The sequence below is a fragment of the Varroa jacobsoni genome, unplaced genomic scaffold (assembly GCF_002532875.2).
Source record: "Varroa jacobsoni isolate VJ856 unplaced genomic scaffold, vjacob_1.0 scaffold_1151, whole genome shotgun sequence".
In the NCBI taxonomy this organism is placed as follows: Eukaryota; Metazoa; Arthropoda; class Arachnida; order Mesostigmata; family Varroidae; genus Varroa; species Varroa jacobsoni.
This window is the reverse complement of record NW_019214053.1, coordinates 16,980-42,870: the sequence shown is the minus strand read 5'-3', so window position 1 is coordinate 42,870 and position 25,891 is coordinate 16,980. Positions and strand designations below refer to the sequence as shown.

The 25,891-nt window shown below is 36.9% G+C and overlaps 1 protein-coding gene and 2 long non-coding RNA genes across 4 annotated transcripts; 1 reads left to right on the top strand and 2 right to left on the bottom strand.

Annotated features, from left to right (window-relative positions):
* Positions 1 to 1,059: 1,059 nt before the first annotated feature.
* LOC111267138 (uncharacterized) lies at positions 1,060 to 16,775 on the bottom strand. Its single transcript, XM_022845170.1, has 7 exons — positions 16,008 to 16,775; positions 15,288 to 15,507; positions 10,676 to 10,775; positions 9,976 to 10,134; positions 6,008 to 6,113; positions 5,606 to 5,693; positions 1,060 to 2,709 (listed from the first exon to the last, which is right to left on the bottom strand). The coding sequence occupies exons 1-7, from the start codon at positions 16,535 to 16,537 to the stop codon at positions 2,584 to 2,586; spliced, it is 1,329 nt and encodes a 442-aa protein (XP_022700905.1). The 5' UTR covers positions 16,538 to 16,775; the 3' UTR covers positions 1,060 to 2,583.
* Positions 16,776 to 16,784: 9 nt separating this feature from the next.
* Positions 16,785 to 25,422, bottom strand: LOC111267140 (uncharacterized). Of its 2 annotated transcripts, none has more exons than XR_002684436.2 (3): positions 25,230 to 25,422; positions 17,430 to 17,527; positions 16,785 to 17,286 (listed from the first exon to the last, which is right to left on the bottom strand). It is a non-coding gene; the product is annotated as an uncharacterized LOC111267140 (long non-coding RNA). The 2 variants fall into 2 exon arrangements; XR_002684435.2 differs by lacking the exon at positions 25,230 to 25,422 and adding an exon at positions 20,004 to 20,095.
* LOC111267139 (uncharacterized) lies at positions 18,605 to 21,047 on the top strand. Its single transcript, XR_002684434.2, has 2 exons — positions 18,605 to 20,349; positions 20,742 to 21,047. It is a non-coding gene; the product is annotated as an uncharacterized LOC111267139 (long non-coding RNA).
* Positions 25,423 to 25,891: the final 469 nt, after the last annotated feature.

Below are 25,891 nucleotides of genomic sequence, written 5' to 3'. Positions count from 1 at the left end.
GACGAACAACACGCCGCCATAACGACAAGTTTCTAGACAGCCAGTGTCTCCTCATCGATATAAGGTAGAGAAAATAATAGGTAGCTTAAGCAGACATGCCCAAGGCCAGAGTTGGACAGATCTCCATTGGTGATTTGTGTCTGGTAAGACCGAAAGGGTCTCATATTCTAAGAAACGCTTGAGAAGTACAGGATTTGTAGATGGCACGTTTTGCATAAAAAAACGGAGGTCATGCAACAGAATAGACAAGGCAAGTCAAGAATGCTATGCCGCGCATGATGGAAATTTTGAAGACCCCTTGCAACATTTAACTTTAACAGAGCAAATGCGAATTGGCAGTGAAATGGTCACAAAACCTAGACGGACGAGTTCTTATATTGGAATATTGGAATATTTGTGGAGAGAAGAAACGAATAAATTGGGTGGCAGATGATAGAACGTCATTAAGACTAAAGCATATAAAAAGTTGCTGTACTTAAAAGCAGGCCGTCATTAGAAAAAAGATTTCAAAGACGATTTTATTTTTATAAAAAAACGATTTCATATTTGGGGTTTTAGGGGCTATAGGGCTATAACAATATATAGAATATAAGTTGATGGGGACTATTTTTCTGTTTAAGAATATGGTTTCCTTATTCCTTCTATATATAATAAAATTCTTCTTCTATAAAGTTCTTCATCGAGTCCTAGTTGACCCCTTAAATTTAAAAGCAATGCTTCTAGAACTGTAATGCATGTACCATTTTTCCATGTTACCTTTTCATACATTTGTAAATCGTATTCATCTATTCTATTTACAAAAACTGCTGTCATCACTTTCGGAATATTAGAAAGCCTGTATATTATGCCGATTGTTAGCACTTTTTTCAAATTAGTATTTAAAGAACTAGTTCCCAATGCAGATCCTGATATTAAAATATTTGCGAGTCTATTTATGATAAAGTTACTGGTAGTATCATTTATATTCAAAAACCAGATCAAAATATTCAACGACGTCCTTTATAGTTGGCATAGTAAGATGTACGAAGAGATTGCTTGACTCAAAGATAATTCGATTACTTAAAACCAAACACCGGTGTCTTACAATTTTATTAGATAAGTGCATTTCCGTTTATATATCATTATGACGGAGAACAAATAAAAGTAGTATATCTATTCTCATATCATCAGATATATATCTCGTATATTCTTAAACCTATATTTGTTGAATATGAGAGTACTTTAGGTGCATTCCGCTTATGTTTTTGCTGGTTTAACGCTACTTGGTAAACACTGACGATTATGAGACACTCCGTTACCCCAATAGGTTTATTTTTATACCTCGTCTAATTCTTAATTTTGGTTACTTGCCTCTTTATCCTTAATCTTAGCTGAAATAAGATCTATTATTTGGTGAAACAGTGGCTTCACTTAAATTATAAGCGTTGACGTTAAGCAAGAAACTCCTACTTGGACTATTAAAAAATTTATAAGTCCCTATTACCTAATCGTATTTTTATTCATTTGCATAACATTGCATTTTGAATACAGAATAGGTTATCAGTCAATTTTGCTTATTAACACTTTACTCATTAATTGCACAGCTGGATGATTGATTCTCATGTGATTTAACTGTGCCTAAAACACACTGGTTTTTAACTCCACTCATTTTCTATTGGATGAATAACTGGACAGCGCGTAACGACAAATCGCTTTGTGCACTAACAAAGACTAGTAGTAATATTTCCACAGGACAAAGGTATACTTAGACGTTTTATGTCGGTTCAAATAAGAGCGTTGTCTGAGCATTCCTAGGAGCTTCATAGCTCAACAATGAAGACTTGTCAACGGCGCATAGAGAACATGTGAAATGACAGTGTACAGATTATGCCATACCTATAAGACTAACAAATAGGGAAAAATGCTACATCCGATACTCATAGGAATTTTCATGCGTTTCTCCTATCTGGGCTGTCCAAAAGTTACCGTATTGTTCATGGTAACGGACGGATCAGTGATTAACTATTTCCATACTCTGTTCCGCGAATGAGGGTTCTTCTTCTGATACAAGACATCATAATCGAGAACACAGCTACCGAATTGAGCTGTGATCCCCTCATTCTAACATCTACAATAAATTTGCTAAGGACCGTTTACTTAGTTCAAGGTAGCTTTTAATCCTCATTAAGTTGAAAGGAATCAGTAATAAATATAAATGTATATATTACATTTATCGTAGATAATTTGACTATGATTATGTGGGTCTACTACTATTACTGCTGTCTAACAACTGTATATGTGATACGAGCATAAAGATTAGATGCTCGAAGGTAAAGATTTTTCGCTATTCATTATATTTCCACTTCCAAGTATATCACTAGCCTTTGGTATCACTTATACAAAAAAAAAAAACGCTTTAAGCTCACTTAATGATGAAATTAACATTGCAAACCATGGAATGATGATTTCTCTTTAATTCATGACTCGACATAGTGAGACAATTCCTGGTCCCTTGACAGTTCCTTTTCTTTCGAGTGTCACATCTTATAACTAATAAGACAGTAGCTTTCGAAAGGCGCCGGATCGAACCGTCCATTTTGGCAGCTAAAGTGATCGGTTTATGACAGAGCGCCCGAAAAAGCCGTCGCTATGGAATCCTCCGTAAATTTCGCGGGGCCAGGTATACCAGGCTTTGCCGTGTGCCCTTAAGTTTGTGTAGACGCGATACTCCTATCACATACGACGAAAATCGTAAACGTTACGGTGCAATAGAAAATGTCGCCTTATTCATTGAGTCACATTCCGAAAGGGAGGTAGGCCTCTAGTTCCCTGTAAATTAGTACTATCCGTAAGTTTACTTGGTGTCTTGTGAGATTTGCCTTAATATCTTTTTTATTAGCGCAAATTTAATATATAGCGGGCATAACGGGCGACTCTTTAGGCTTCGCATCCAGATACTATTCCTTAGCTCGTTCAATCATTAACACCGATGTTAAAAGCGGAAAGGGTGTAGTATTCCTTAAAAGACTAAATATTGAGCATTTAGTGTTAGAATTTAAAGGATCATTTATTTATGATTTCTTTATTCTCTAGACGCATTAAGAATGTAGCTATCTAGACAGTTCTTACACTGCCTCTTTAGAACTGCCTGATCTTTAATGTAGGTTCTCATCGCAAAAGTAATAATTAGGAACATATGGCTACTATAGAAGTAGATTGCTGTATGCTAGAAACGACCGACGAAGGCTTGGCAACTTAATTTCGAAACACATATTATGGAACACTTTAAATTTTGAGCTTTCTCAAATAGTTTCTGTTTGATTTGAAATATTTGCCTTGTTTTGAAGAATACTTCTCTTGTAAATATATATATATATATATATATATATATATATATATATACTTTTTCTTAAATAAGCCAACCTTAGCTAGACTTCTATAACTTTGAAATCTTTTTTTTTGTCTCCTAGTCTAAAGAAGTCCAAAAAGTCTAAAAAAGTAGGTTTATATATTGAATATGAACGTTAAGATGAGACCGATGTTTCTCTCATTTATTTTTGCAATACTGGGTAAGTTTGCGCAAGTTTGCAAACGTGTTATAAAAGGCTACTCTTCTTAGATCAAAGCTATCAAATACTGCAAACGTATCATACAAAAATACTCAAAATAGGTTACATATATTCACGGGAATGCTCATTTTCTGAGTTCTACCTCAGTAGTGTTCCCTACGAAACGCGATCACCTGAATATGTTTGTTAACTTCATAAAAGATCACTTGAAATTATCCACAAAATGAAACTCCGCTTGAAGGAAATGACGGTGTAATGACTGAAAGAACATACGTCGCCTTAAAGGAGGTGACACCATTCTTTCTGTTTCTATTGCTAATAGTTGAATCAGTGACGCTTACTTAATCGAGAGCAGTTGCGCCTTCAGCGAATGCCTACTGATGCTGTTCAAACATCGGATACGGATGGCATCAAATAATATTACTTAACCCCAACTCGTTCATGTTTCACCTATTGCAATTCCATAAAAGACCCCGAAGTCGGATATGACAGCATTCAACCACATACTCCGCACTTCGAGAACACCAAGTTGAGGTCCCGGAACATACGTGATTAAAAACATCATGGCACGCCGCATCTAAACTGGTGGATTAAAGGAAGCTCGAGTTGTCGCAATCTGTACGGCCAGAATCACAGATAAGTCTGATCAGTGTCTCACGATTAGTTTGTTCCGCATGCCGCAGTGAAAGGCCTGGCCATCATGTACAAACAAGACAGATCTTTCAGACATGTAGGAAAAACGAAGTTTACTCACTAAAAGTATGGTGTAACGTGAATCAAATAGTCATTGACGCGAAAAAGGTTTAGGCGCTGATATTTAATGTAGTTCATGCACATGACATTCCATGGAGTTGAGTACTCCTGGCCCTAGTTATGGAATATATGTACGTTAAGAAGGCGCCATTAAGTAATATATCTGGGTCCCTTACTTAACGCCATTTCTTCAGAAGCGTTTGTGCTGCTGACTTTTTCTGGAAGCTGGCCCAGTGGACTGACTCCTTTCGTAAACCATGCTTATTAAAAACGGCATTCAAGTATATTACAACATTAATCTGGAGTATCTAATTTCGACAAAAGGAATGAAAACCGCTCATAGAAAAACTCCTCAACTCAAATTCCACCGCTGCGCTCGTCGTTGCGGGTTGTTCCAATTTGGGTGTCAGAGCTGCGCAGATACAAATATATCTCTGCTAGTACCAATGCTATTCGCATCTTTTTTAGCCTCAAAATGGCAGTTAAAAGAGTATTTTGCGAATAGCAGCAACAATTATCCTAATCGATATATTTCTTTTCTGCATAAGGTTCCGTTTTTTCCTCAGTTCTTCTATCTCTAACATAAACATTACACACTCGTCTTTTGTAGTAGTGCTACCGTGTGAATTCGACTAAAATTTACGATAATTTTTGTTTCTTTTTCTATGTTTTATATATATATATGTACAAATTGCAATTCGTTTATTGTTTGTTGGCAAATTATATTGATGCTGTTTGCACAAAGCTGAGTTTACACGTCGCAAGGCTATTGTCTTTGTTGCCATCTTGTGAAGTTTCGGTGTTCAGCATTTCCACAATCACTTGATGGCGATATCTTTTTATTACATTTTACTACAATATTTATACTAATCAAGTGTCTACATGTATTAGATCTCATTATAATGATTATAAATAATGTACAATATTCTTGCAATGAACTAGTCATCTCTGTTATCTCCCCATCTAGTAATTTCAGTATTAACATATTTCTTTACCTATTTTAATACCACTGATTTGATCTACAAATATTAAATTGACGCTGGCAGAGCTGAGTACTCATTAAGTTACTCTGCTTGTAACTTGTACTCTCAGCTAGCAGCAGAACGAAACAAAAAGGGTTTGTTTATTCCGTAGTCAGAAATAAAGCCTCCGACACATATTAGAGATGTTATGCTCTAGTTATGTCTTATTTGATTATAAAAATCATCCATTAATGAACGATTCATAGGATTAGTAAGCCTGCGTAGTGACTAGATTTGCTACAAACAGTTTAGTGTTTACGGTTAGAGTAAAACGCATCTTACCGTCGTGGATAGACTTTGAAAGAGTTTATTAGTTCTCTCCTTAATAGAGAGAAATCCAGGCATAGTTTCAGTGCAAACAGGCGGTTTCCTGTGAAAATCACAAATAAAATCAAAAGCTAAGCGCTGAGATCTTATAAATGTATAAATCTCTGTCGGGCTTATAAAAGTCTGTTGACCTCATTTCAAGACGATTGTAGAGTTTCTTTTTCATATAAAAATGATTAACTTGATTTAATAATACGCATGGTATGACTTAAAATTTTGGGTAAGCAGATCGTTTTTCAGTTCAGCGGTAAATACACAAGTCCATGTATGTATGCATATTTAGTAAACTTCTAATATTTATAATTATGGCTTTCAATATAATAGTTAATTACTCACTCGTGTAAAAAAGTTTATTACCTGGCGGATCTGATGGTGACATTTTGGCAAGGAGTCGATACAGACGTGACGTCAGAGGTTAATGACCACGAACTTGTAGACAGGGTTGAACAACTTAACAATAATTCTGAAAATTATATAATGCAACAATTACAAAACGTTTGCAACTAATGCTTTTTTTTTGGTGATAATCACAGTTGGCTTTTAGCGCCTCAACTTAAAGGTGACTATATCCACTGGTAAATTTAACAAATCGGAAATTTGCTCATTTCACAGATCGAGGTAAATTAGTTTGCTAATTTATGTCAACATAACTATTCAAATTAATTATTACTACTCTGCTCGATATGAAAACAGGAAGAGGATTAGGAAAGCAAGGGGCTTTCTTTTCCTTCTCATCATTTTTAAAATTACGTTATAATATTTCTATTTATTTAGTGCTGCAAAATGAAAATGTGATACGCTTCAAATGAAAGCAGAATACGCATGTATTGAAATGACATGAAACGTTAAGAATAATCTAAAGAGGTCTTTGTCACAAAGGTAATCATTTTTGAAGAATATGAGCCGTTTACCCTTTGCGACTGGCAACAAAGGCGGGAAAAAAGTTGGATAGGATAAATGTATCGATTTCTAATTCGCAAACAAAAAACTACACTAAATTTGGACTGAAAGAATGCGATCATCTGTCACGAAGCTCTGGTTGCTTTAACGATGCAAACGCATATAACAATCGGACAGTTGTCTTCCGGTTCTTCAAATCCCATCACAAAAAGTTGTGATGCTGCAGTGCAAATGTGAACATTGGTTCATTTGGTGATAAATTAAATAGAAAAACGAAATAAAATACCTTACATAGTAAGTGATGTGCAAAATAATGATCTATTTTTCTACGGTATTTTCTATTTTAATTTTATGAAAACGGTGAACACAACGTAATTTGTCTAACATGCGCTTTTGGTCTATTTCATATCAGCGTATAACTGTACTGCTTTTAGGCGCAATTCGCTGACATTTTGATTGAAACAATCTACGAAAGTTTGAGTTTGTTGATGTTCAATCGAACACCGAATATTACTATGTAAGGCAGGCTTTTCAAGTTTACTTATAAGGTTGGCTAGTTCTTATAATTAATACTACGTGGCTAACATGAACGACATTTATAGATCAAATTGCGATTCTTAGCCTTTATAGCGAAACTTAAAAATAATAACAAGCGATTTTTGCACTAGTTACATAACAGGAGTTATAATTTCGACTAACGACCACTCGAGCTATAAATCCTGATGTCGTGAATACAACACTCTTCTTAAAAGCAGATGGAGAAAATCTATACGGAAATAAAGAGCGATACCTTAGATAGGCTAAAACAAAACGGTACGCGTATAGTGGACTCTCTGGTGCTAGCTGGAAACTGCAAGGACCTCCATTCTCGCCGATGTGACAAGATCACACACAGTTATCTTGACTATCTATTAGACGCTGCATCAAGCGAGCAGACAGAATGAACCAGACTAAGTGACATTTGCTTCCTCTGGGTGCCACGAACGATCATCTCTCTGCTAATGATCGGTTGTGGCATCTATAATGTCGACTTGTGGAGAGAGCTATGAAAGATGCGGCGCCAACTCAAACATCAACGGAATCATAAATCATCACTTTTACAGCAATCGTAGTAATACGGAATCACAGTTGAAATTATTCTATGGCACGGCTAATGCGCATCTCTTTGAGTTACCTAACTAACGAGCATGCTTGTATGGTGGTTCAAATTTGAGCGTAGGCAATAATTATTACCGAATATTAATAATCAGGAAAATAAGGAATAAAGAATCACAGAAAAATTGCGCTACTATTATTATTTTATCAAATTTAATAACTGTTTTTATGGTTGTCATGCCGTTTTATAGGTCTGTTGAGGAAACCTTAGATATGCTCGGTAAAACCTACACAGGTTAGACTCCCAATGAGGCCGGGCCTTAGTGCTACAGCTAAAAAGAGGTGATTTTGAGAACTTGTCCACACAATAATAATAACTTAAAATGCTATACATGAAAATTTAATAACATTCGTGCCAAGAACGCATGTAAGCTAAAAGAAAGCGCAAAGTAATTCTTCCAAAGATTCCAAAGATTTTTGTCGTCTTTTATGGATCGCGTTGCATAAAAATTGTCACTCTCAAAACACCAAGTCTTCTATTCGGATAAAGTCATATATCATTATAATTTTTTCTTCTGTGTACTATTCTATCACTCTTGGTACAGGTAAACACAAACGTATACTAATATTAATAGTTCAAGACATTTCGAAATCCCTGAGCTTTAGCTATACACATGTGCATATATTGAAAATAAGTAAGTTCCCACAAGTGTAGAAGGTTTTGGATTTCAAATAAAGAACGAAGCTCTCGGACTCGTCGAGCTACATTGTGGATCCACGAAGCCGCATCAAACAGTAGATCAAACAGACCCTCAACCGGAAAACTAGTTACGCCTTTAAGATGATAGAGAGAGCCGTAGGAAAGTTTTAGCTACTGTACGCAAGAACTCTGCTGTTCTGGAGTTAATTTTTTCGTGACAAGGTAACAACAAGAAGCATACAGGATTTCTTCTGTCAGGCAAGCCTTTCTACGTGAAGAGAATTAGCAGGCTTCGATGTAGGCCTCTGTTTCATAAGCAGAAAGAGTCATGGGTCTTGCTCCTTCATCGCATTTGGGGCCTCTACTAGATGACAACGCATTTCCTTCATCGTCGCAATAACTCTACGGCTGGAAGAAGGTCTGCGATTCTTATCTGTGCTTCCGACAGCCCATCCGGATTGCCTCTACTGGTGGACATATGTTTATCCGCCGGAGAAGAGAAAAACGGCATTCCAGATCTAGTGTCATCAATCAGGTCATATACCCGCATTGCAGTCGGCTGAAGTTCCAGTAGGCCAAAAACCAACTGAGCTTCCCATAAACAGCGCCATTCGGGCGGAAGGAATGATATTAGAACCGCGAAAGGAAGAATGATATTTTATCTGCGGCGCAACACCAGTATATACGCTCGCGTCATCCAACAAACGCAGCTGGGAAAGCAGCAGCATGAGGACGAGAGGAAGAGAATACATTAAATGAATGAAAGCGACGAATCGATCGGGAATTGTCTTCAAATTATTTTGTTCAGCTAGTCGCTATCCAGACCGTTAGAGTAATTGGAGCTAATGTGGAAACGTTACTGAGTAACTGATGTACAGAGTATTTGAAGGGGCAAAGGTGGAATCGTCTACATGACATCTTCTCCAAAGGATCTCTCAAAGGTAGATCAAGGAGAGAATGTAGTATCTATAGCGGATTCTATGCTGAAGCTTCTGAGGTTCCTTCCTGAGTTCCTCGAATGGGATATATATATATATATATATATATACGTCAGAATCTGAAATAAATACTGCTGTTACTTCACAGTTTAGTTTCATACGATTAAATCGTGATATATCTTTGAAATTCTACGCACAGTCATACACACGACCATTCACCTATAAGGCCATGCATTCAACAAAACGACGCCGACGTACAATATAAAAGTATACACAGTCTATTTATTGATTTATTCGAATGCATTCAATTGTAAATTACACAACACAATATATCGTAGACACGGACTGACAAACGCAAACATGCGATTTTTTTTTGTTGTCAATTACAGGGATACTATTCAACAGCGTGACTTGGCGTAAATTGAATATCATGCCCAGCATGCACCTATCTTACACATCTCGCCACTACAAAACAATGAACGCCAGGAGACAAATAAAGACAACATATCAAGGCATACTCGACTATGTACGCCTGAACCTATTGCAGCTCTCATGGTGTTGCACTATAGTTTTGGTTGTATTATCTGTCGATTTGGTGTATTGTCTGTCGATAACGCGGCGTCGTTTTGAGGTGGTGTTTGGATTGGTCGCGAGTACCGATCGCTATGAGACGGTTACGAGCCGTCCACTACCAGGGTCTGAAGTAGCCGGGGTAGTACAGTTGCTGTTCAGTGAGAGGCCAGAATCATTGGGTTGGCTGAGGTTCCCGTCACTTCCATCACGGGTAGTTGAGGTGTTGAAGTGCACGTGGTCAGCGCTTTGTTCTGCTGTAGCAACTGCTACCGAATTTTCTGCAAACGCCCATCAAAGGTCTGTTAAAATAGGCGTACTAAGGCACGGCGCGGATTCCGTATAATTATACTAAAATATATAAACTGTATTTCATTATACTTTGTATTAATTTTAATTGTGGGCTCAATGGTTAATTTTTCTCACTGAGCATCAAGATGTCATTGCAATGAAATCATTGTGATTAATTATGTATTATAATATTTTACGGACTACAAATAACAACATGTTTAACTGCTACGTATGTAAGCTTTTAGGCCTGCAAAGTATTCAGAGACAAACCAAACTTATCTGTCCGCTACAGTCGCGCCGGGATACATAGTTGGTACTGCTGATCGTATACAAAGCTAAAAGATTCTTTGTCTGACGCCTAACATATTAGCATATATCAAGCAACAATCACACCCACTCTTCAAAGAACTATTCTCACATTGGAGGCAAGCACCGAAATATTAATCATTTAAAATGATAGCAGAACAGTTATCGTTAATTGAGAATTCCATAATTTTTCTCCCATACAGTTTCTCTCCGGAGTTAACTTACCGGCATTTTCCTCTTCTTCAATGGCGACAGCTTCTTTGTCTTGTTGGGAGCGACTCAAACGAAACCTGGTTACTGCTATAGAATCTCTCTTCAGCTTAAGCTAATGGCAGAAACCAAAATATATCAAGTTAGTGGAATAATAATAAAAAGATTTGCTTAAACATTATTGTTTAATATTTGCTATAGCCGAGTTGTGTTCGAGAAAAATCTTCAGTGTTTAGTAATATCAGTTGTATTGCCTAATACGAAAGAATTGTGTTCAAGAGATGATTTTAGCTGAAGTCCAATGTTTAACATGTATACTTCAAATAATCTTCAGAATCACTTTCCTGCTCGAAAGCTTTGTGTCCATTCAGCTCTCAAAAGGTCGATAAAGTGCAGTATACAAAACACTAGGAGATAAAAAAGTGTTCATCTATATTGGGATTAAGGCCTTATTTGGTCTTGAAAATCCTAATTTCTCATAGACCAGCAATGAACACTATCTGCAGAAGTTTGGAGGGCTTCGGTAATTATTATTGCTACAAATCGCATAGAGGCATACAAAGTTCATATATAAGTATTATTTAATACGGTATCTAAGGCACATGAGATACTCTAGATGGTCTACGACGCGTATTTGCTGTGAAAACATATATTTTTAGCTTATTGAACTCAATTCTAGTCGAATTACTGCAGTTTGGATGATTCCATCTGATTAAGTATTTTGTACCTCTGTGATCTAAAGATCGATAACCGTCCTTGCACAGTAATTTTATTACAATATTTTGCATGTTTCATCGTTCTTTTTTTAATGAGCGGTAGCCTTCGATAATCTTTATATTCAAAATAGCTCTTGTAAACCTACAAGTTTCGAAGACGCATTTCAACTGGCAGAAGGAAAAGGACCTCTATTTAGCACACTAAATCAGTCGACTCTTATCTACTCACTCATATAGAATAGTATTGTTTAGGTTTGTGTAGACAATCAAGAATGATACGGCGTTACCTTTCCGCGATGATCACGTGCGAGACCTAATGGTAATGATGCAAGTCTGGTGCCTTCGAAATTGCTCTGAGTAGTAGAAGTGACAGAGTGAAAAGCTCAACCGACCGTTATTAGCAGACAGCTGCTAATGGCAAACTCAGCCTTGACATCAACATCTAGCCCGTCAGTATGATACACATTCTGTACACGTATATGTGTATCCGTTTTTTAATGAACATTCGTTATATTCTTGCGTGAAGATAGCATTGTTGACGGCCATTGGAAAGCCTGTACTTTTTGCATTATTTTCTTTCAAGACGAGCATATCACTGGTAAACATACGACGAAGAGCTGTCGTGACCCATACTTGGTAAACTAATAACTGTAGCCGTTACTTCTAGCGATGGCTTCAAACTGGTTCATATGAGGTCTGTTTAGCTGGCAGCGGCCCAACGACGATGCTAACAATGATGATGGCGTCGAAGAAAAAAGAATCAAAAGTCAACTGTTGTCTGTTTTGCTGTTGCGGACTGTGACCATCAGCAGTTGGACTACAATATCTTTCATATGCATTTACGTATGTGTGTATTAATTTCTACCGAAATATTCGATAACGATTTTTTCAATCGTAAGTTCCTATCAGTTTAAGTAAGGAACTGGTTTTACAGGCATATAGGTAAATGTAAATGTTTCGACCGTGCACTTTTACTAAGCTACCTAACACGATAGCCACTGTCATCGGAATATACAGTTATTGTCAACAGCAGATATGAATCCTTGCTCAATCTAAATTTACGAAGCAATATTCCGGCTCTTACGATCTTCTCCGTTGGCCTGCTTCACAGTGTCATTAAATAACCCTACCAGAATCGACAATATTACAACGAAACTGACAGTTGGCGGCAGTAAGAACAGCAAACCACCAGTAGTTTCAGTTGTTTAGATTAGCGGATTACAACACCCACTATAAATCTGGCCTTAAACTCAGGCCAAATATGCGTTCGCGTACACTGATAATAATATCTGCCTCATGAAACACGAAAAGACATAATGGTCGAAACATCTGCATAGTACGAAATGACGACGAGGATTGTTGGTTTTTGACCTAAAATAAATAGAGGTCAGACACACCAATAGCCAAAACTTTCAAGGACTGTTTTCCTAATGCCAATGTAAAAGTATCAACAGGCACGCGGTCTCAGATCGATAAGATACAGCCAATGCTTGCCTGTTCATAGCCATAGTGCGTCATCTGTACTTTTACGTTATTGGATTAATTATGCGCATGTATGAGCTAAACGTAGGTTGTAACAAAGTTGTGTCAACATGTTAGTTCTCGTGCGCTACGCTCCAAAAAAGTCATTGATGATTTTACTCACACCGGAATGATACGAATTCGAGCAACTAGAGGTGAACAGACAACCTTTAGATTATTATTGCTTCTAGTAAATATATATATTTTTTTCCAAATAATTAGAGAAAAGTAAATTTATGTTAAAACTGGAGTTCACTAAAAAAGGCAAAATTATCAGTAATTCTTTGACATGCATACATTGTTCGCTTCACGTTCCGATTAAGTTAGGAAGATAATCAGCATTTACGGCGACGAAATATGAGCGAGAATGACGTTATCCAGTAACACTGCAGTGGTTGTAAGAGATGAAAGAAGAGGATGACAGGATTATTGGGCCTTTAATCAGGTACTGCGACCTATTACGTCAGTGGTCATTTCGATTAGCTCACATGCGTATGTATTATGCGTATGTATATGCGTATGTATGGACGTTGTAGTCTCTTAATATAAAAATTCTAGTACCTGCAAGACACACGCTCTCTCTCTCTCCCCCCCCTCTCTCTCTCTCTATATATATGGAAGTTTTCGAACTTCAAAAATTTAAATTGAAATATGGCCAAAAATTTACTTTAAACAGCATAAACAATTTGTTTTCGTATTTTTCCTCTTGCGCTGGTGTATCGACGCCATCCGCCATCAGTGATTCATCTTCACACTGGTCTGTTCCAATCCCCAGAGCCGCCACCGCCGCCGTCGCCGCTATTAAAAACAGCTGTCTCTTCCAAAATGGCTACGACAAACTTCTAAGGCCCGTTTCCAACTTAACAACTATTTTTTACAGGAATCTTAATTCTGTTCTAATTGAAAGATCGATTCCCTTGTTTACGTGTGTCACTATTATTGATGAAACTTACCCTCATAGCGAGTTCTTTGGATATTATATGAAATGTAGTTCAGAAGGATATTTCAATACGTTAAAATCTCAATATCACTAGAGGCACCCTATGAATAAATGGTGGTGAAACTTTAGTATCCTCAAATGAATCTCATCTTAGTTGTAACGAGCAGAGATTTAGGCTAAATAGCTAAATTTTCATTGTTGAAAGCAAAATATGATAGTTTTTATGTACATTAGAGATAAGTAATGTTTATCTAAAAAAATTCGTAATGGTAACGGACAGGTTTGGCGAATTGGCAGGGTAATAATACTATCAGTTGTTTTGATATATATCATTTTTAAACAAGTTATAGGATTAATTGATAACTAGCAGGAGACCGAACTGTAGAACCTGTGATTATCGAGTCGTCGAGTCCACGCGCTAGCTTAATCCAGTAACATTTAATGTCTAAATATCTAAAGTATAATTATCACACCAGTTGCTGGCCAGTCAGAATAAGTGGATTGTGCAAGAGAATGGTACGTCGATTGTAGACATAATTCGCCTAATTCTGTCCCCTCTATTATTAAGATGCTCACCGTAAAATGCATACCGTAAGCATTTTCTAGATTTGAACAAATTGCTTTTTGTGTATAAAGTTATTTCTATTATTAGCAGCTGTGGAAATAATTTTTTGTTGGAAACAAAACTAGAGAATGGATTAATAGCTGTTATTATAAAAAATATATTCCTTGTATGACCATAAAACGTTAAAAGATGATAGAAATTAGTTTGTGCTTCTTCACTCAAAATCACGATCCAAAGTACATCCTATTGCTACATTGGATACGCATCTATCATTCTCAAAAGAATGGCGATTAATACAGTTTTCTGGACCTTATATATGCAGCAATTGATTTCCTTTACACGGGAGATATGTTGCATTGGAACTTGTTTAAGGCACTTTGCTTCGAAAGAGCCGTTTTAGTTTTGTGCTTATTTTTTAAAGTTCCATTCATGACAGAACAAACAAGACCACTATATTATGAGGTGAATGCATATCTTGGAAGAATATTAATTCAAACCCGTAAAGGATATACGGAGTTTGATTTTTTTTTTCTCTGGTTTGAAATTATAGAACATCCGATTTTACGAATAGTCGACGCTTATATTGGACCATGCGCTATGGATTGATAAGAAGTCATACGATACCAAATTTACCTTATGTAAATTGACAACGCTATAAAGGTTTGCTATATGAGCAGAGCAAAGCTAACTAGTACAAATATATTGTGAATCAAAGTTATCAGCTTCTCCTTCTTCTGCAAATACCTAAATGTATCGATTTCTTATTTGTATTGAATCCCTACACATATAATCAAAAACAAATCTAAGATCAACCTAACAATGAACTAGAGGTTTATAATCACTATTACTATTACTTTCAATGACTTTATTATTTGACTTCAATACCTTTCTTGCGAGAGGTGTAGGATAATCGGGCAGATCATCATCATCATCATCATCATCGTCGTCGTCGTCGTCGTCATCATCATCATCGTCAGACAATTCGATGGTACTAAGCTTTGTTATTGTCATTAAGTGCGGCCGCTGTAGATGCAGTTCTTCCTCGATCTGTTGATTTCCTTGCTGACCCTGTTCATGCGCCTGTTGAAGTTGTTCCGGACTGCCGCTGTCGCATACGGAGGTAAACAGATGGAACGGTTATCGTTGACCGCAATAACAGTGGCAGGGCGCCATAACAGTGGCGTTTGTTCGTGATGGTCATTAACGCAGCAAATGTAAAATAATAAACGAAGCAGCAGGAATGCATCACCGTGACATTGTAGTCGTAGACACGCGTGAACACCCACCGCACAAGAAAACCAGTTGGAAAACGTGAGTGATGGACGAAATGACAAAAAGGAAGGCAATCTACGAGAGTAATCTAGGTCGCTGTTAACAATGAGCGTCATTATTTTTATCTATTGAGTGATTAAACAGTAACATCATCTTTTTTTTTTACGAAATATATGCTCTCACAGAACTAGACAATTGATTCTTAAGTTGTGACACCGATTTACGCTTCGATAATCGTAAATGATCATGTTCATCAGTAGGCTATGCTAACAGTGTACTTATGTTTGTGAAAGAAAGTATTTTTGTAGCTACTGTTGCGTTTCAAACACCTACCTAATTTCGATGCTTTCCTGGAGTGAATCATCTGCAGTTGGCCAGTTGTCTTGGGTTGCCTCGGTATTGCTATGGCTCTCCGTGCGCGCCTGGGGAAGTTTTTTGCTATTGCGTGCTCCCATTGTGATAGTGCTCTGCCTTTGCGGCTGTAAAGCACTTGGTCTCAGCTGAGGTAATATAATCCTTCTCCTAACGTTGTGACCCTTAAGTGTTCCTTCTTCTGCTATTGACGTCGATGTTGGTAGCTCTGTGTCTCGGACGTTGACGGTATCCGCTTCTGCGCACCTTTCGGCCTCCGTGTATTTGCAGCTGCTAAAAACGTCGGCGCCCCGGTAGAGGGCCCGTCGGTCCTCGCACAGAGAACCATCGCCGCCTTCCCCTCTATATCGGTTGTCTCCTACCACGACTCCCACACCATAGGCGTGATCGTCCTTTCCCATTCGCCGATAGTCACGAGAGGCTCGAGTAGTATCCGCAACAGAATCAGTAAAACCTTGAGCGCCAGCCGTCTTGCCGACAGCATTCCCCATAAGTTCGTTGTCGTCTTTGCGATTATCAGGTGTACTCGCACTCCGTGTGTTTAGGGATGAGTTGAAAAGTTCGGTTTTGTCTTGGCGATACGTTAGAGATGTTCGGTCAAATTGCTTTTCATCGACTGAAAAGGTACGCGCAGTTGCTGAAGATCCACTCGGGACATTTCGAGCGACGTTCACAGTTGATTGGTAGACGCTATGGCAATGCGGTTTGGGCGTCGAGTGTTTCAAAGAAGTAAGGCTGCGTTGATTCGTCGCTTTAATTTCAGGAGATCCCCATGAAGTAGATAAAGTCGATGTGCAGTCCTTTTTAGTAACTTCTTGAATTTGTAAGCTCTCCAGGGAAGGTCCTTCTACGTGACTCTGCTTAACTGCTGTCATTGAACTGTTATAGCGACAACGTATTGTCCGAGTAGTTGCAAAGGATGAAACCAATTTTGTGAGATGTTCCTCTGTTAATGCAGGAGGAGGTTCGATAGGAGGAATAGATGGTTCATCCGATGGTGGTATTGGAACTGCTTCGTTACTATCGTCCCCATATCCTTTTTCGACGATATTCATTCTCGCAACACTCGGCCGCCTGGCAGCAGAGTCGCGAAGAACCGCATCTAGATAGGTAGCTCTATCTCTAGAAATTTTAACCAGTAATTTGGAGCAAGGAACTGCAAAGTCCACATTCTCACTTGTGTGTTGCAGATGTTGCTTTGCTGAATCCATGTCCAACTATATTGCGTTACCTGAAGGAACTAGTAACAGTAACCCATTTGTTGAAAAAGTGCTGCTAGGAGTATTGGGTTAAAATGTCACGCTCTTTTTACAAATTGCATCTTTGATTAGATTTATTACTAAATATGCGTCACGAGCATTGTTTATTCAATAAATCAATTACCTTTTTTATTCACACAAGTTGTTGAGCATCTATATGCCACTAAGGGGTCTCGAACCAGGGACCTCTAGTCTCGTCTAACAAGCTGATCAGTTATATCGCTGCGATGAAACGTAACACATGATTACACATAAAATAGTGTTATCGATTTTGACACATTACGTTTGAATGAATCCCAGTTTAGTCATTTCGACTTAATTGCATTGACATCGGTTCTTAGGACAGCTTTACCTAAAACGATCTAGTAAGAATTTTTAATAAGAATGCCTTCTTAGCAGACACTGTTTGTGCAGATGTGCGCTAGAGAAGATTTCGACCACCGATTTTTAGCTATAAAGTGACCTTTTAGGTAAAAAGATACGAAACCTTACAGTATTCGTAGAATGCACCTATGTAAAACCCAAAGCCGCTATACAAGACATTGTATATGTATCTATTACATCATATGTAGGTACAGCCGGGTTATTTCTGAAACGATAATGTATCAAAAAATACAAACGATAAGAACCGAGGTCTATGACTGCGCCCAATGAATGACACTCCCTGACGTATAATAGAAGGAAATAATAGATTTTATATGACACCCAATATTTGCGCTTCTTGTTCTTTGTATGCAATAATTTTAAACAGATATGTATCATACCTAGCGATAAAGTAAAGCTGTGAAAAGCTGACGGCTGCCTACAATACAGTGGCGTTAGCTGTATAAAAAGACTAAAAAGATATACGCTTGGACTACGATCATACGACTAAATATCATCTTCGAATGTAAAAAATCTGGAAACAGAATGAGTGGAGCTCGTTATTTTAATTAATATTTCGACGATTCTTTAGAATCATTGTTGAGATAAAGGAGGAAAAGAGATGAAGAGGAAGTAACTATATAATGCGGCAAAGCAGTGAGATATTAAGCCTACTAATATTTAAAGAAGTAAACGGTACCCTACGCGTTTACGCAATGTATTGTCTCATGGCTTTCTTACTGCTGCTGCCGACCCCGTCTTATTTACGGTCCCGCTATCCAGTTACTGACCAACAGTTTTTGACAGAGTACCGCAGGTCACATATCACACACTTGTCATGTCAAAGGCATAAAGACGCAGAGATATGTTGGTATCACGTGAAACGACTGCTTGGTGGAGTAGCAAAGTCCGATAGCGGGTGGAGGAGATCCGTTCAGCAACCTACTGAAATAGATCTACCATATTTGCGTTGTACTACCGGCAGGTATATCTTAATCAAAGCTGGGTTGGTCTGATAGAACTCTGCCCAAAAGAACCACGCATTTTTTATTCAAGCCTTACATTATCCTATGTATACTTCGTGTATATGCTGCGTGTGTGATATAGAAAAAATCATATTCTTTTCTGTATTATCTTACTTCTATTATCTAAGATTTTAGAAACTAAGATTCGATATTCTGCTGAATCAATTTCACCATTGGGTTCAACAATTCTAAAAAGATATTTTTTGATTCACATTTTTAGTAGAAAAAGTGTATTCGTAACCAAAATCATTGTTTCCTTATGGATTTAAATCTATTAGAAGAGGGATACACTTTTAGACGCTAAGTATTCATAAATGTCGTCAAAACATTGAAAACAACTTACTTTTCCTTCCGCAAGCAGAAACTTCAACAGACATATTCGTTAAAGCATAGTTCAACTAAAAAGCTCAGGTAACCTATTGCGCATTATCACTACAAGGCTTTAAAAGTTTACCATAAAATTGATATATCGATATATAGTTACAGGAATCAAGCCTAGAAAATACTTAAAGTTGCATTACTGTCAGCATAACGTATTGAGGTTGTTTCATTTGTCGTAGGAAAAATTAGCCAATATACAAAATATGTGATAGCAGTAAATAAAGGTCGGCATTGTAAGTAAGTACTTAGTGCCTTCGGGTGTTACTTTCGAGCACGCCCTGTATCTAAGATACGGTTACTAGTTACTTAGGCTCATTTATGACAAACAAACAGACAAAAAACTCATAAATTCACATAGACATACACAGAAAACGAAAAAGAGCTATATCACCATCATTATTACTATCGCCATTAGTATGGAAAATACAACTCTTGCTATTTAATTTTTGCTCATTTTATTTATTTTTGCCGTCTTATTATGATGCTTTAGAAGACTGGCTAATCCTTCCAGATAATAACAATCCAAAATTAGCTGAAATTTTAAACGTTTTAAAGATTCTTGAAACCTTCTGTACATCCCAATGTGTGAACCGATCAGTTGTTTTATATTTGCTGGGGCAGCTAATGTTGATGCAACGTTTGGAACATGAAAGATAGGGAAAGTTTTAACGCCGGCGAGAGTTCAGCAGACTTACACACCAATAAGGTTCAGCACCCATGTGCAATCAGGAAGAATGTGTTGCGTATAGCCCGAAACATTAGTGCGAACGAAATTTATTCAGTATCAGACTGGTATATATCATGGAACAATTGAATCAAAATACAATTGCCTGGTGACTCATATACAACCGACTAGGCAGAATGAAAACACACGCTTTATAATTTGTAGATATAGATTAACAAGAAATGTGATTTAAGTGAAGACTTACGCTAACTGACGAAAAACACTTTTTGACGAAAAACAGCCAGAAATCGAACTACAAATTGCTTAACTTATATGGTGCCTTCATTGTTAACCAAATCGGGAGGCGTCATCGCAATGAAGGAAAGAAAAATCAGACGAACCCCTTTTATATCCATGCGTGTTTCTTTGAAAAACTGAGTAGATTACAGCTGTCACAGCAGAACCCCGAACGGCAGTGGTCGTGTACATTTCACATCACGTCGCGTTCCAATGAAACGGTGTGCTTCATCTTCAAGGGTATATCAACTCGCAAGTAAACAGCTAAGCAACGTTAATTTGTTGCATTGACTATCGCTGCTGCATCATACGGGGTAATTATTACATATTTCTGTTGTCATCTATATATATATAATGCAGCTTTTTATGATAATAAAGTAATACGAAATAAAAATATCCCTGTGACATAACGTATAAAACTGATTTGTGAAAAAATCATTTGTGAAATTAAATAGCTTAGGATATACTCAGTCCTACATACAATATACTTTAAGAATTTCGTTTTACGGTTATGGTTATGGTTAATAAGAAAGTGTACTAATTAATGCAAGTTCATTTTTAGTATTGACAAAGTATTGACGTAGTAATCAATGATGGCTAAACATACATTTTGTTTGGTGTATTTTTTTGTGGTGGAAGATGTCATATTAACGCATCCGTTTTCAGAAAGACTTCGTCTTGTTTTTGTTTTTCATTTCTGCTGCAGCTTACAGGAGGGCCTTCGAAGGGATAAAAGAGTAACTTGTGCCTCAAATAACTTCCTAAACTCGATTACCTGCAACTGGTTGTTCTTAGCCATTGCTCAATAAAAATAAATCATTTCCCAAATTTATATTAGAACAACAAAACTGTTTATCAGCTAATGTCATAATCCCTATAAGTATATATTTTACTGCCACAAAAAGATGTTTACTGTCTAATATCGACCCTCCATTTAATCTTCATAAATTAAAATCAAACAGAAGTAGGTAGATTCTCGGAACGCATTATCAGAATAAATGGTTAAAAAATCCTCAGAATATGTTTTCGGTAAAGCCTAAAGACCTGTCAAGAGAGCTCTCGTAGTTATTTCGAAGTTAGCTCAAAGTTAAGTACAAATGTATTACAGGGACAACCGCGCCGCTGCTTCGTATTCAACTGTTGAATTGTTTTGCTGAATGGTGATGGTCTTTTTAGTTTGGTCTACAGGTATTGCCGAACAAATTTTGATACAAACTAAGGCCCAATTCAACCAAAAAGTTCTACGTAAGGCTTCGATGGTTTCGTCTTATTTCAAATGGTAATGTCTATGCTTTTAAAGGAGTGCTCATCATAAGCAAAAAGGCCGAACGCAAGACAAAAGGCAAGAAAAAGTATTTATAGGCATTCGCACATCGCGAGTGCCCAAATAACTGTGTTTCTATAGAGCCATCATAGAAGTTTTAGTAACGAGCTACAAGAAGACGCCTCTGGAGTTTGAAAGCACGTGAGCGCCCTCACACACCGCTGAGACGCCTGCTAGGGCGACGCTCTTTGCTTTTGAAATTTACGTACAAGCAGGGTTGCCTCGTAGCAGTAACTTATTCTTTGTAAAAGTAATGGCAAGATTCCTTACAATATGCATGCAGTTCAAAGAAGAAGGCTAGCCTCTGTGTATCCCGTACGTCTGACTCAGTATCTAACCCTGGGACGAAGGCCGAGCAAATTGGGCTCTCTTTGAATTTCACTGTAATAGTTTTCAGTACTATCCGTGATGCTGCTAAAATCATTGTATCCAAGCATGGGATCCTCAAATGGAAGTCTAATATTAATCACTAATAGAGATATATTTCTGAAAAATACTTTGTGCTTGCAAAAACCTTAAAAAGGCTTAAAACTGCACAAAAAGCTCAATATGTCTGAAAGGAAAACTAGATGTACATGTATACATATGAACTGCATGAAAATTTCACACTACGTTTAGTAACTTGGCGAACTATAGCAATGGTTCAAGTTACCAGACTCATTTGATTACACTGATTGATTTACCCACATACATTTCACTTGAAAAAAAAAAGTGATAATTAAGATGATGCAGAAAAAACATAGTTTAACTAAAGGATATCCAAATATTTCCATAGGCAAAAAAATTGCGATTACGATTAGAAAGAAAATAACATGGAAAACAAGCCAATTGTGATGGCAAGTCTGATACTTTCCAAGGAGCCTTCTTATTTTTTTTGGATACTTCCGACAGTGTTCTATCTAGATAAAGTGTCAAAAATAGAGTTAGGATCTTACTGAGCTACTATGCTATTAGATCAGGTTTAGCTTAATACTCTTCAATGAAAACATTTTAGGTAATCGATTCTTTCTTCAAGCATTTTTAACAGGGCTGCCGTCTCATAAAGAATCCCTGTATCTAGGCCGACGGTGTGCTTTCATTATCTTCTTTTTGAGGTTGTCTTCGCAAGTAAGTCTCAAAACAATATTAGTTGATGTCAAGAGCCATTATTCAGCAGAATTTATTTCAACGTTTGTTTTGGTGACTTAAAGAATAATATCTATCACTACCGGAATAAAGCTAAATATCTCAATCAGCATTTCCTTAAATCAAAAAATTTATAATCGATTCTTGTAGTGCAGTTTACTAAGCTATATTAGTTGTATCTTTAGATTAGGCAACGCGGCTTAGATAAGTACAGTCTAACAGTAGTTCGGATAGCAATATTATTATGACTAACTTTGTCTGGAGGAACATTCTGAAAAATAGTTTATGTGAGCTCATTCACCTGATTCTATAATAAAGACGCAGAGCGTAATACTTAGTTGTTATTTAAACCTTAGTTTACTAACTAGTCCATAGCACATGCGAGAGTAATGCCGTAGCCACATTAATGGAAATACGCCGAATTAGACGATATATTCAAGGGCTTCTATCTACAAGGACTTCCATGTGGCTGTTTGATGACTAGTAATTTATGCAATTTATGTAATTATCTTCCATATGTTATTTTCGGCCAGTTATTTGCGGCATAGGGACGTTTCACCTCCTCGTAAATTTAAATTTTAACACGTAATGATAAGGACCTGTGAACTCGATTAAAAATAAAGAAAAGGTTCCCGTTGCTAAATATTGTATACATAGGCTCAAATCGAGTATTTGAAGTATGATAGTATATCTTATTATACATATAAGCATCAAGATATTATTACTATCTAATTGCTACTTTGGTTGCGTTTGTAGTTCAAGATAAGGCTGCTGGAAATAATTAAACCGATTGTCAAATAAAGTTAGACGATTAGTCATCTCTACTGTAATTGAATTCTGTTTTTACATCGGGTTTGTTACTAGAAAATCAGTGGGATTGATATTTCAATTAAAAAAATTATTAATACCTTCACCAGGTACATATGACATAATATCATATAACCAAGACAAAAATTATGTTAGTGTCCTGACGACAACAATGGAAATATCAATCTTAAAATTTCGCCGCTGCTCCAATTTCACCGATATAATCGTTCTTGTATTTTTTTCAATACTATTAAAATTTAAAAGAAAAAGGGACATTTTATTTTTGCTAAGCTTTAAAAAATAGCTTACATATAAAGGCTTCCTTAGGCGTTAATATACCTAATAGAATAGATTTTCACATTTATAGAATTACGGTGCTCTGTATAAACACTAAAGAAGTTATCTTAACTTACAAAAAAGTTGACCTAGAATTATTGGTAGGATATAATAGGATTGTTATAGATGCTGTTTTTCTTAGCTTAAATTGGTAGCTCGGTAAGGTTTAACAAGTACTGTTTAACTGATAACTATATTTAAAAGCCACACTAAGTATCTGTCATTTTGTGCTTATATGAATAAAGAAAAAGCGTAACACAAATACTATATGCAGACCAGGATTTATACGCTGTAACTTTGCCTATGTTGAAATAAATACTGTCAAATGGGTGCCAAAATAGAGTACTACAAGTCCAAATTTCTTTGACGACTGAACTTGCCGGTGATGTGCAAGCACAGTAGTTAGATTTCACAGGGTACTCAAAATCTAGTTATTTCTAAAGATCAGGTGCTTCCACTCCCTGTATTGTTGGTCTAGGATTCCAGACCTCTGGAAGTCTGGAAACGAAAAACATCTCAATAGCACATTTAACAGCTACGACTGATTTTAATTAAGATACTTTAACCATTTTCCAAGTGTTTCTCGAGTTATATAAATTTGGTAAGGAAGTCAGTAAAATAGTTTAAACAGAAATAGGAAACTGTCCTCTACGAACATTCCTGCTTTTCATTGTACAATAACCCACTTTTTCAAAAGATAAGACTGAATTTATTAGTACCCGGCCCGATGAGTAAAACGAGAAAATACACAACTATTATTAAAAATAGACTTGGCGAAGTGAATATTTGGGCTTATATAGGTAGTCCGATACAGCATTATCCAAAAATTACATTGCTCTATTCCTAGGACCATATTCAAATTCATATTCACCTTTGTTACGTAGTTTTTAATGAAATATTCAAAAGACTAAATTGTAAAGGCGCAGGCCCATAGGAAACCACTCACAGGAGCTAAATTCATATTTAATTACAATATTAGTAGCCGCAATTCTAGAATTAGATAACTCATACAAAAGTTAATTAAGGTTTCGCTAAAAAATGCCCAAGCCTCTTTTTTTAAAAGAAACACTCCATTTTCTTTAAATGAATGAAACAATCCATTACTAATTATCGTTCCTAGTGGCTCTAAGAGAAGTTTCAATGGCATTACTGCGGCTAGTAGCCTTGATAAAAATTATTGGGCAAATAGATCAGTCAAGGATTACACAATCCAATATGACTAGACAACTCTGTTCGGCTAAATTACATCGGTCTGAATATCCATATGGGGCAAGAAACGTTTTTTTATAATCAAGGCATCTTTTCGAAATTTCGCCCAACGTTTGAAAAAGGGCGTCAGTACAGAAGTCTTGGTCAGTGCTAGACGGGTATTTGTTGAATTCACTTTGCAACCCAATAATGTACACTATAATGAAAATGGGCAGCTTTGAACCATACTGATTTTACTACTTCATCCGTGCATATAACTGTGTTACGTGACTATTAGAGGGATACATTTTCCTTAGGTCTCATACAGATTGAATAAAAGTGCACTTAGGGCTCGCTGAGAAACGATCAATTGAACGTATTAAGATGTATAGGTAAATGCGCAAAAGAACTTACTTTGAGTTTTCGTTTTAGTTTCTCGGTTTGTTCATGAATTAGCCGTACGATCCCTTCGATTTGAGGGGGACATACATTACACAGAACCGTTGGTGATGCGATTTGTCTTCTCTATGTTGCCTTTGTTTCACGATCTATATATAGAGATTTACGAGACTGCTTAGCGCAAGCGAAGCAATTCGACTTCTTACGATTTGTTTACATAGGGATTACGCTTATAGACTGAGTGTAAACAACAGACACATTCAACTTACCTGGGTACAGCAATAGGAACCTGTTCCGTTAATTGTTACGCTGCGATAATGTATGGTATGTCATTACGTGCGTTGTCTTTTTGGCGACCATGTTTTGAAGTGCTTGCCAATGGCCGTATCTCGAATAATGGAAGTTCTGGAGACACTATCATATATTTTTTTATAACAGAAGATCTATGCTTATGTGGCGAAAAAATCGCTTTACATTTTTGGAGGCTGATCATAAATGAGTTTCAGCAACGGAGAAAAAAGGAAAGTGCGCAAGGCCACACACAAATTAGCTTTTCCTTAGCTAGTTTGTTTTCGTGCAACCCTAGAATTTGAATGGAAACATCTATTTGGTGGAAAACTAAATAGAGCAATCTACTTGCCCATGTTATTGAAACAGCTACTTACGCAGGTTTTGAG